General features: G+C 46.2%; 1 protein-coding gene across 5 annotated transcripts in view; it reads right to left on the bottom strand.

Moving 5' to 3' along the window:
* The window catches only part of PCDH7 (protocadherin 7), a 268788-nt gene extending 256510 nt beyond the window's left edge, over positions 1-12278 (bottom strand). Inside the window, exons 1-3 of one of the 5 annotated variants that reach the window (XM_071807386.1) lie at positions 11786-12278; positions 10349-11636; positions 6225-9994 (exon numbers count right to left, since the gene is read on the bottom strand). In XM_071807386.1, coding sequence (XP_071663487.1) covers positions 6225-9407 — 3183 coding nt within the window. In that variant the 5' untranslated portion in view covers positions 9408-9994; positions 10349-11636; positions 11786-12278. Of the gene's footprint in view, positions 1-6224; positions 9995-10348 lie in introns of all 5 variants that reach the window. The other 4 variants (XM_071807385.1, XM_071807384.1, XM_071807383.1 and 1 more) reach the window with 4 other exon arrangements.
* Positions 12279-12692: the final 414 nt, after the last annotated feature.

Below are 12692 nucleotides of genomic sequence, written 5' to 3'. Positions count from 1 at the left end.
TAAACTTGACATACATCTATATGAATGCCAAAGTTTTCTTTTGCAATATTCATTCAAAAATTGAAATAATGCAAATTCATATACAATAATAATTATAAAAATTATAAACTTTCTTTTGATTCTCTATAGTAACTCTTGGGCTATTTTTTGTTGGTTTAATTATTGATTAAAATGAACATACAGTATATGCTAACAAAGTCCAAGATTTGATAACAGACAGACAACAAATCTACTCTTCTAGGAAAGAAAAATGAGGGAAGAAAAATACAGAAAAAGCATTGCCTAAGCACACAGTGAAATAAAAACACCTAAAAACGTAATAAAAAATAATGAGAAATGTAGAGCATAAATTACATTGAACTTATTACTTGCAGGTTGAGACTGAAAAAAAGGAAATTGCTTTGCAACTTTCACAGTTTCTAAATATCTGTTGGAAAGAGACTTACTTAGAAAACTTAGAAAACCAGCCTGCTAAATATTATATGGAATTGCTCGTATGTCTATATCAATAATTCCTGTATATATAATGAAAGAAAATTAAACTAATGTGTCCTGTTAAGATTAGCAGTTAGATGCTAAAAAGTTCAGCAAATATAGCAAAGAGTCCTAAAGGACTTAGTTATAATAATTGACACAGGAGCACAATGCTAACTACTTCTGAAGTCTACTAAATTTCTTTTCTATCTTAATGCAAAACCAATTTGATAAGTTTTACATCTTAAAGTAGCCCAGCAGATCACTGATTACATGAATCTTCTAAAACTTTTGAAAGTAAATCCTTAAAGGAAAAGATACCTGAAGCTGCAGAACAGGTGTTTCTCCAAAACACTGCTGACAGTCGGTTAAACTAGCAAATATGTCAAATACTAGAAAATAATGCATCTAAACATATTAAAAAAAAAAAAAAAAAAAAAAGAAAAAAAAAAGAGAAAGAAGCGGCAGCACACCCAGAAATACACTTCTATAGTAAAAAGACTGACACAGCAGTAGGCAAACTGCTAACCACAGTTAAAACCCAGGTTCATATTGGTATGTATAATGCCAGAGAGCTGTCTGAGTTGATAAATTAGATCCTAGCCTTTTAAAGATGTTTCTTGCTACCCCTTGCCTATAATAGTACAGTTCTTTACTTATTCAGAGCATGAATCCTCCCTTACTCAGATCCTGTCTCTTTTGGCTCTGTACATCTCCTGGGAGTGCAGAATGATTCAGTGGTAACTTAGTCATTTGCACACTGTACAACATGATTTTACTGAAGAGGAAAAAAATAAAGGCTACACTTATCAGTGGAACACTTTATGTTAAAGATAATTAAAGCATCAACAATTCATCTATTTCATGTTTAATTAGCCTCTCTTTCATCATAATTTGTTACTGAAGGTCAAAAGTGGGTCACACTGAAAAACTAATTGTAAAGTATTTAATATAATGCTAATTGAGAATAGAAAATTGCACCAAACAGCATTCAAGTTAACTATATGAAAGAACTTAATGACAATGTTCCCATTTATCTACATTGCACATAGTGGTACCATAACACTGTTATTGTTACAATTATTATACTGCACAATATTTGCTTTGCTGAAAATTGTGAAAAGCTTTATTCTTGAGAGTTGCTTTGTGATTATAAAAAGCAGTCTTTGAGATAAGCCTGTGTGTGCGTATGTCTGTACATAAGCACGAAAAATATGATGCTTTCCTGCATGGTTAAACTGATTGCCCCCTTAATGAATGGATTTGAGGTCCTATTAAGGCTGCTGGTTACATGTGCATATTTATGAGGAAACAGACCCATTTAGTTTCTAGACAGAATCTGCATATATGTTAACCAACTGGTCAAAATGTTTCAACATTGCAACAGACGGATCAATGTTTGAAATGTTATGAAACAAACTAACTGGCTACTGTACAAAGAATTTTTTAAGATGTTAAGTTATATATATTTCAGTTTAATGGAAATAAGACTTTGCAGGAAATGCATCTAGTTTTGACTAGTGTTTCAGCACACTCTGGTATGATAAAACTTTTTCTTCACGAAATTGTACATTTTCAATTAGAAAAGGCATAGGGATAATTCATAAATGATTACAGAATTGGCTAGGAAGCCAATGCCCCCAGGCAGAGAAATAATGCTGCTTAGAAATTCCAGCACTGGTTTTGGTAATTCTACTGATGGTGACCAATATCTCCTAAAAAAAAAAAAAAAAGACAAAAAAGCTACAACACCACTGCAATGTGGGTTTATGAGGTCTGTTCTTCAAGCAGTGCTTGTTAACACGCTAATGTTAAAAATGTGTTTAAAAGTTTCAGTGAAACAAACCTGCTCATATTTTGCACTGTGAAACGAAGTGGAAAATATAGCATATAAAGATATATCTGAAACTAACACGAGAAAATAAACAATTATTTACAATTAAAATCTATTATTAGAATTATGGTTAAGGATGCAGTTCTCCAAGCTGCTAAGTAATTCCTCTCAGGCACTGAGCATTCCTTATCTTTGGCTGTCTTTGCTGGAGCTTAGAGGCATTCAGTCTCCGCACAAGCAATGTGAAGCGCCTGAAGGGTTCAGATTTTAAAGCTGTGGTTCAGAAAAACACTTGCTTAAACTCATCTCCATTAAGCAAAACACTTCTGTACAGCTTTAACTTTTGGTAAGTGATTAAGACCTATGGAATACTAAGTGATTTAAACATTTGTTTGCTATTGTGTAACATGTTAGTGTTTTAATTGAATAGGAGAGAATTAGTAAAGGGGAGGCTAAAAGATTATTTCAGAGGAATACCATTCTAAATAAGACAAGAGTAGGAGTCAAACTTGTGAAAGATCTTCTAAAAATGTGACAGTGGAATATCAGAAGTCTACTGAATAGAGAATTTAATTTTAAACTTTATATAAAACACCTGATGTCAAGAAGGAAGAGAGCTGCCAATTGTTTGTAGTTTTCTTCACTGAAGGTCTCCTGTACAGTACTATATCAAACAAGATGTATTTGGCAACTTATTTAAGAAATAAGTTGCCTTTACCTTAAAAAATGAAGTATCAAATAATCAGAATGAAAACAAATTGTATTCACTGGGTTATACCAGTTGGTCATGTAAGTAGAGACTTCATTTCCTGACCGCTATATTGTAGATAGATGAAAGTATCAATTACTGATTCTAATTACACTAATGGGAAATTAGTATTACTCTCATCCCCGGTAACTTAGAGCAGGTACATTCTGCTGTGTCCACTCATTTATTCTAAAACTTTATACACCTTCTAATGTCTCCTTAGAACAAAGGGAACTGCCAACGAGGAAATAAAGGCAGCCTTAGAGATTTCAGCTAGTCTCCCCATCGTGGTCACATCGATATGTCACTGGTTCTGTTTCACACACAGAGCTGCACTATGAAACAATCTGATATACACCACATCAGAACCCTTCATCTGCAACCGCTTCACATTTCTCTCTAAACAACGTGCTCCACGTGGTTTGAGTGCTAAAAATCCTCAAGTGTTTTGCCTGACAAACTGAGAAATGCTCCACTGTCAATGTCTGAGATGTGAAAAGCTTATATATTGTTTATGCAAATAAGTCTTAATGTCCCCGCTATCATGCAAAAGCGTGAACAAAACTAAATAAATGTCACTCAGCAACAAGATGGCAAGTACCCACAGAAAATTGGTATCAAGTTTTGTGCCTGATGGTCTCTCTTATGAAGTCTGTTATTTAGCACTACCTGTACTGTTTTCTTGGACACTTTCCTTACTTTACATGCATGCTTTACAAGTGTGCAAATACTTTCTACATGTTTAAAAATAAAAAGATGAGGCATTGAAATATCAGCTATAAACTACTCAGGTAAACTAACCTTCATAACAAACTAAACATTTAGCACAGGGAAACTATCAACACTGATAAATACGTTTTGTAACAAACTAGATAAATAATGGAGCAATTCAGCATGTACTTCTTTTGGTTTGATTGTTGCAAGTAAAAGCATAATAAAGACATTTTCTTCTACTAAGAAATCTTCTAATATATTCTATATCAAAATATATCCTTCAAAAATGATATTTCTGTATTATAAACATAAACAAGTTTTTTATCAAGTAGAATAGTAATTTGTATGTTGCAATCCTTTACCATTGCTACACTTTTACACTGAAAATAAATTACACTTTGACATCTCATAATTCATATTTTACATTAATTGCAGCAGCAAGAAGTAGTATCTGATTAACTTATGTTCCACTGCTACTTTGTTATTCCAGTGTTCACTAAAACGGCATAATCTACTATGTGCTTAATAAACCTTAGCAGCTGGAAGCTCAGGAACTTTCTTAGTACTTTGTATTTTATACAGACTATTTTCAAACTGAAACTGTAACGTACTCTCCAGGAGGGAGTTAATGAAATGTATCACCCAGAAACTACTGTGTCAAACGTTCTGTAAATTTGTATCACTTGTATAACAACATATACAAAAATACTGACAGATAGTACATCAATCACGCTTTTTTTGTCATCTGGAAGCCTGAGTGGGTCATGCAATTAATTTTCTTTTACACTATTTTAAGTATTTTTTAGTAGAATGCAAATACTGGCAACACCTTGTAAAACTTCAGTTGTAGTAGACTAGCAGACGTTTCAAAGTATAATAAAAGTCATAGTGTACCATATTTGCATGTTAATAAGCTGAAAAATACATAATTATTGTCAATTTAGTCAGAATTTCCCTGTTCCAGACTTGGCTCTATATTTACATGAATCAGCATTAATTCCTCTCTAGATTCGTGTGTAACACGCACTGTAGTTAAGGAAACATTCAGAATATTATCTTACACGGAAAGATGAATGGAAATCATCGGGTGTTAAGTATCTCATTTTACTATCACCCAAAAAGCACTCCCACAAAGAAAAAGGATCTCTGTTCAGGCTACATATGTGTCTTATAAAACAAAAAAGATGCTTTCACTGAGGAACTTGATTCTCCTCTGTTCAATCCCTATTTTATTTCAAGGACTGTAAAGAAGTCCCTACCATCACCTGCTTTACGCTATCGAAGCTTCACTGAACCGGCCTTCGTCAACAGAGCCGAGATGAGAGCCAGTCACTTGAGACTCTCTGAAAGCACACCTCGCTCTCGGAGGTCTCACAGCAGTCACACTCTCTATAGACTGAGCTATGAGGCAGCTGGGCTCTCAAATTAGGGTCTCACAGCTTGAAGTGATGAATTTCATGGGATATACAATAGAAGGGGAAAAAAAAAAAAAAAAGACAGAAAAAAGAAAAAAAAAAAAAAAGACACAACATACTGGGGTCGGATTCTAAGCTCACTAACATTTACGTGTATTCAGAGCAACTGCTGCCGTGAGAGCAATCTCTGTGTTGTAAATTAGACTGCAGACAGGCACTGTAGATTATTTAAGCATGTTGGTCCTAATGAATGACCTAGTAATTACAGCCATTAACGCTTCAGCTCGGCGGCTGCAAATCCACTCTCACCGAGAGCCTTAGGAAGCGACAGGCAGACAGCAACCCCCTTGACCAAAATACCTGGAGACCGAGGCGAAACTTTCCTCCTCAGCCAGAGCTCCCTGCCTCCAAGGTGGGGGAAACGCCCGCTGCGAGCGGAATCGGCCGCCGAAAGCGGGGCCGGGGGAGGACGATAAAGACGGCGGATGAGGGAACAAGGCTTCACTGAGTCAGGGTCTCTGACCCCTCCACACCCGCCAGGATTGGCCTTCGGGCGGTCGGCTGATAAAGGCATCTAAGGCTGTCCTACAGCTAACGACCGCGGCCTCGACCCGCCCCCCGCCCTCGCAGCCGGCTGCCGCTGCGCCTGCGGGGGGGGCACCGCGCCTGCCGGCGCGGCGGGGAGATCCCACCGGCGCCCCCGTCGGTGCGACTGCACGGATGGGCTGGTTGGCTGCCGGGTCTGAAAAATGGAGGGAATTATAATAATCATAAAGATCTCTGACTTTTTCTTCTGCGTGCTGTGTGTTGGTTCGGGCACCTGGCTGCCTGCGGAGGGGAGGGTGACGGGGATACCAGGCTGAACGGGTCATTGAACCTGACGGTCGTGTCTGCTTGTGCCAGTGTGGGAGGAGGGGGGAGGCGGGCAGCTCCGCTCTCTCACCCGGGGTGTGTGTGTGTGTACGTGTGTATACGTGCGTGTCGAGGGCTGCGCGGGGGGGTGGGCAGACCGCGACAGCCCGGGGCGCAGCGCTCTTACCTGTTTGCTGTACTTGTTGCTGGCCTGGCAGCTGTATTCGGAGCAGTGATCCGACCCGATAGAGATGTTGTCACCGGCGCCCACGAAGGTGTTGGCCGGGGGCAGGTCCTGCACTGCCTGGTGCTTTTTGCCGGCCGTGGGGGACTGTGGGTGCAGCTGGACGGTGGGCAGCGGCGAGCTCGACTTGTAGTGCCTGGCGAGGTCAGGGCTGCCAGGGCCACCATTGACTGAGCGGTATCGCCCCATACCAGGGCTGTCCGAGAGCTTCTCATTGACACTGTCATAGCGCTGCCCATTGGGCTTGGAAGCCTCGACGGTGACGATGCTGCTGTAGAGGGGCTGCTTGCCCTTCTTTCCTTTCTTGTCCTTTTTGGGCTTCTTAGCCTTGTCATGCTGCTGTGGGGTGAAGAAATCCTCATGGTCCTTCTTGCCGGCTTCGTAGCCATGTTTGCCCTTGGAGCGGCAGTAGCGAGCCATGACCACCACCAGGATGAGGAGGATGACAGTCATGATGCCTGCCACCACACCGATGACTATGCTAAGCCGCTGTTTGCTCAGCTCATAGCTGGGGTCACCAGCAATATCTTGGGCAAGGGGTATGTGGAGGCTGCGGGCCACCTGGCTTTCCACCACTGTGGCATTAGACAGGCTCTCGTTGACGAAGACGTGGAGCAGGGCAGTGGTGGACTGGGGCGGCTGCCCACTGTCGTTCACCTGCACCACAAGACGGTGCAGGCCGTAGTGCTTGGGGGCCAGCTTGCCCACTAGTGACACCACACCACTGGCTGGGTCTATCTCAAAGAGTTTGAAGGGGTTGCCCCCGACTATGCTGTAGTTGAGGTCAGCATTGAGACCAGTGTCAGCATCGGTGGCAACCACTGTGGCCACCACAGTGCGCATGTTGCTAGAGGGTGGCAGCACAGTGTAGGAGCTGTTGCTGGGGAAGGTGACTGTAGGTGCATTGTCATTCTCATCCATCACAAAGAGGGACACAGTGGCGGTGGCAGAGCGTGGCGGCTCACCTCCATCCACTGCCTTCACTTTAAAAGTGTAACTGGTCTGCTGTTCTCGGTCAAAAGAGACAGTGGAGAAAATGGTTCCAGTGTCATTCTCAATGGAGAAGATGCTGGCTGCCTGGTCATGGTCACTGGGCTGGATGGAGAGGCTGAGTTCTGCATTGCGGCCCTTGTCGAAGTCCATCACAGTCACCATGCCCACAGGACTGTTGGGCTGTAGGTTCTCTTTCACATAGAAAGTGAACACGTCCTGCATGAAGCGTGGCTCATTGTCATTGCGATCTGCCACCCGCACCACTACAGTGGTGGAACCCTGTAGTGATGGCACCCCCTTGTCCCGGGCCGTCACCTGGAATTCGTAGGTGTCACGTTGCTCACGGTCCAGTACCGCCAATACCGACACATCCCCAGAGTCAGGGTCAATGCTGAAGATGCCACCCGGAGCCTCAGAGGAGAGGGGCGAGGCCTCCAGGGAGTAGGTGATCTCAGCATTCTTGCCACTGTCTGCATCTGTGGCAACCACTGTGGCTACCCTCTCACCAGGCAAGTTGTTCTCTGGGAAGGACACCTCCAGCACAGCCTGACTGAACACGGGAGGGTTGTCGTTAGTGTCTCCAACCCGCACCAGCAAGGAGTTGTTGCTGGACAAGCTGGGGCTGCCCGAGTCCACAGCCACAATCACCACATTGTAGTCACGTACAGCCTCGTAGTCCAGAGGGGCCGAGGTGTGCAGGAAATACTTGCGCTTGTTCTGCGGCTCCCCTTCGCCCTCACTGGCTGGCTTAAGCTGGAAGGGCACATCTCCCACCACGGTGCAGGTCACCACACCATTTTCACCTTGGTCCCGGTCTGAAACCTGCACCAGGGCAATTGGGGTATCCACCAGCACATCCTCAGCCACACTAGCCACCCCATCCCGGAGCGGGATGCGTCCAATTTTCCGGATGTCAATGGTAGGCACGTTGTCGTTCTCATCACGGATGTTCAGCACGACCGTGGCCTTGTCTGTCTTGGGGGGCTGGCCCCGATCTCGGGCCATGACAGTGAAGCGAAGCTGGTTCACCTCTTCACGGTCGATGCGGTGCAAGACGCTGAGCCAGCCAGAGGTCTCGTCCAGCCGCAGCAGGCGCCTGACAGACTCAGTGGCCGCCCCGAAGACGTATTCGATCTGCCCGTTCACCCCCACGTCCAGGTCGGCGGCTCGCAGCTGCAGGATGGGGGTCCCGGGGCTGCTGTTCTCTGCCAGATCTGCCTCATAGACACTCTTCTCGAAGCGGGGGCTGTTGTCATTCACGTCGGTAATTAGCACTCTCAGGATAGCCTGTGAGGACCGCGCCGGGTCGCCGCCGTCCCGTACACGGAGGCTGAGCTCGTAGGAGTCCCGCTGCTCCCGATCCAGCGCTCCCTTGACGATCAGCTGCGGCTGCTTCTCCCCGTCGAGGGTGTCGGCCACCTGCAGCTCGAAGACGCTGCTGCGGGCCGCCGCGTCCGCCTCTTGTCGCCGCTTGCTGCCGCCGGGGTAGAGGGCGCTCTCAGAAGCCCCCGAGGCCGAACCCCCCCCGGCGCCCCCGCCAGAGCGACGGCCGCCGTCCCCGCCAGGTTCCTGCAGCAGTTCGTAGCGCTCGATGCCATTGCGGCCGAAGTCCCTGTCGGTGGCTGTGGGGAGTAGGTAGAGGGTCCCCACAGGCCGGTTTTCCTCCACGGTAAGCGTGAGGACAGGGGAAGGGAAGGTGGGGGTGTTGTCGTTGATGTCCAGGATGATGACCCGGCCCTCGAAAAGGTCCACCCAGCTCTGCGAGGGGCCGATGACCGACACCTCGAAGTCCAGGAAGCACTCGTTCTCGTCGAAGATCATCTGGCACTGCGGCAGCTTCTCGCGGTCGATGCGCCGCTCTGTGGTGCTCAGCTCCCCGGTCATGTTATCGATCTTCAGATAGTCAGAGCCCGATTCCAGGCTGAATGTCACCTCTCCGGAGCCCGTCACGATTCCCAGGTCGGAAGCCACGTTGCCGATGCGGATGTCGGCGGGTCCTTCCTCGGCCAGCCTGTACCTCAGAAGCTGCTTGGCCGCTGCCAGGCTCACCCAGAGCGGAGGAGGCAGGAGGAGCAAGAAGCAGCAGCAGCAGCAGCAATGCACAAAGCCAAGGAGAGTCCGCATCTTCCTCATTTTACTGGCACCGAAACCCCCCCTCCTCTCACTCCCACCTGCCCCCAAATAAACTCTCCTGATAAGCCAACAGAGCGGCTGAGCTTCCGGGTGATCAATTATAAAATCCTTCTGTTCCTGGAAACTTATTGTCTCATGGCTGGCGCAATTGGTGGTCAAAACCCTGCTGCTGGCTCCTCTGCTGCTTTCCCTGCCTCCCAGTTGCGATATACTTACAGTTCACGGGACAGTGTATTTTGCTTTTTAAAGATTCATCTCGGTAGAGAGGATGGGTTTTTCCTCCTCCTCCCTCTTCTCCTCCTCCTCTCTGATTTTACTGTAATCACTTTGCAAGGTTTGCAATAAAAGCAGGAGCAGCACTATGCGATTCGAAGCCCCCCAGGTCGTCGTCTTCGACACTAGAGTTAACTACGATTCACACACTCTCTCCTCTCTCTTTCTCTCTCTCTCTCTCTCAGCCGTTTACGACCAAGGCATTAGCTTTATTCTTCCCCCTCTCTGCACACACAGAAAAAAAAATGTGATTCTCTTTATTCAAAGGGCTTGTGTCCGAGAAAACTCCAAATCCTCTTAGCAATACGCGGTTACTTAAAAAAAAAAAAAAAAAAAAAAAGTAAATAAAAAATAAAAATCCCAATAATGTTGGTATCTGCACAGCTGATAGGAGAAGAACCCCGTGTATTACAGAGCAGTCCACAGAATATCCCTTTTGGTTGGCAAAAAAGCACCCAAATCCATCTTCAGAGATCGCTTAAAATGTTCAGCTCTTTCTCCGGAGCGGATTTTTTTTTAACAACTCTGCGCAAGGTCATTAGTCACAAAGCAACGATACAGAAACTGCGGAAGCCGTATGCCCAGAATTTGCAAGGCTGTAGACACGAACATACACACACAACAGTCCCAAGTTTGGTTTGCATCCGCAGTTTGTGTGTGTGCCTTACCTGCATTTGCACTGCATGTGTTGTAGCAATCTGGATCTGCAGCACTGAGAGCGATTCGCAAATGAGATTGCAGTCTGTCTCTCTGTCTCCTCTTCCTTCCCGTCCCAATGCAGGTAACCAGATCTGAACTTGATCCTTTCAGTTCAAAGGTTAGCAACAAAACTATGGGTCCAAAGGCGATTATTGGTCTCTCGTAAATATACCCGGAGCGGAACAAGATGTAACTGGATCCCCCACGTGAATTAACACAGATTCTGAATTACATCCATATAAGCGGAATGGCAAAGGGGAGGGGAAAAGATCCACGACGCGATTAAAAAAAAAAAAAATTACGGAGTTCTATTTGCAAATAAAATTATATCAGTCAGTTGTTTCCTGTGATCTGCACCGCCACAGTGGGTGAAATCTGCAATTGTGTATTCCCTCCTGTGTCTTTCAGAGAAGTGTGGCTCAGGCGCTTTCACGGCAGAGCGGCTTGTGCTTTAAAATGTTGAATGGCAACTGAGAAGCTTCCCACTCGGAAGGAAAAAAAAAAAAAAAAAAGCAGCAGAAACCGGCAAGTTTGCCCAAAGTGGTGGGAGCTGCTGAAACCTCTCTCAGTAGCTCTTCCCTGAAGCTGCAGCACCAGAGCCGCCTGCGCTACATACACACAGAAAGAGAGAGGGAGAGAGAGAAAGAGGGAGAGCGAAGAGAGAGCGAGCGAGAGTGAGAGAGGGAGGGAGGGGGGAGGAGGAGGAGGGAGCACGAGTCAAGCGCTGCACTCCAGAAAGCCCAGCCTTACCCTCTGTCTCTGCTGCTGCTAGTGCTGCAAGTGGGATAGCTGCTCATCACAAAACACCAGTTCAGTCCTCAAAACCGATCCTCATTACACACCCGAGTGTTGCCGCTGTTGCCTTCTCAAATCCGTGATCTGTAGTGATTCTCTCCTATCCTTTCTCTCCCCACTTCCGCCGAAGACTGTAAAGCGAGCAACGATTTTTAAAGCTAATATTTATTCGCCTTTCTTTTAGGCAGAGCTAGTGCACGTTCGGGGCTCTGCGTTTTGCCGAATCGCACTGGTAAGAAAACTCGTTTTGCACAGATTCCCACCTTCCCTGTCGTGTCGGTGCTTTTGTGAAATAGCTGCAGTCCCTGTAACTGCACAAAACTCGAGGAAGGAAGGGGGACTGCCATAGATCTCAGACTTTCGTCCTGTTCCCCAGTGCTGTTTGAGCCCTTTCGTCTTTGTGTTCATGTTCTTGCTATTACCATGAATTGAATGTGTCTTTTCAGCATGTTTGTGGGTTTCCTAGGAGAAAAAAAAAAAAAAAGCCTCGGAGAAGATGATCAGGCAGGGGATGAGAGGGTTAGTAGAATGAATACATGCAAGAAGTAACAGATTTATTTCTGAACAGAGACTTGCTGCTTCGATGATTGCTAAAATGTAGCGTCACCTACCTGGGTAAGTGGGAAATAAACTTCAGCGTTAAAGCCCTCGGCTCAACTTTGTTTATTCTAGCGTTCGCTCCTTCTTTTGACTTTGTGCCATTTAACCGCCTATGGCGTTTGCTTGCCCCTGTCTCTGCGCCCTGGGTGATGCCTGGCTCCTGTACATGTCCTTTCCATTCGGATCCCAGGGGGAAAAAAAGGGAGACTGTCAGAAGAAGGAGGACCTGGGTGAGCATGGGGCAGCCAGTGGGAAGAGAACCAGCGTGTTTGTGTGCACGCAGCGAGGGGGAGGCAGGAATCCAGCTGCTTTCTTTCCCCCTGTGAACACATGTGGGAAAACAAGTTATTGCCCGTTCTGTGTGTGCGTGTGTGCATTCCTCCTTTTAAATGGTCATTTTGAACAGAGTCGCATGCAGAAGAATGTAGTGAAATGCCTCTCTTTCATCGCGATGACATATTTGAAAGAAAAGCGGCCGGAAATGTTGAGGTGGTTCAAAGCAACAGTCACAGTGTGTCTTTGTCATTTAGGGCGGTGAGTGAATGTGGGAGGGAGGGAAGGTTGCCACCTCTTTCCCTGGGGAGTCCGGAGGCACAGAGAGGCAGCGTCGCGCCGCGTGGAATCGGTGCTGGGGAGTGAGTGAGTGATTGCTGCTCTCCCCGGGGGACTGCAGGGCTGCTCCTCCGGCGGTGGATACGGCCCTGGCCCGGCCCCGGTAGCTCCCATTGCCTCCCCAGAACACGAAAACCCTCCCCCGCCGATACTGGAGACACTCGGCTTTATATCTGCAGCATCAGCGAGAAAGCCCAGCTCGGCGCAGACTCAGTGTTCACAGCCGCAGTCCCGGACGGAGGAGGGGGGCTCGGGAGCTCAGCATCTTCGCAGCGGGTTAAGTAGGATTAATACCAAATCCCTATT

The sequence above is a fragment of the Patagioenas fasciata genome, chromosome 4, assembly GCF_037038585.1.
Source record: "Patagioenas fasciata isolate bPatFas1 chromosome 4, bPatFas1.hap1, whole genome shotgun sequence".
Lineage (NCBI taxonomy): Eukaryota > Metazoa > Chordata > Aves > Columbiformes > Columbidae > Patagioenas > Patagioenas fasciata.
The sequence above is the reverse complement of the archived record's forward strand: the minus strand, read 5'-3'. Positions and strand labels throughout refer to the sequence as shown.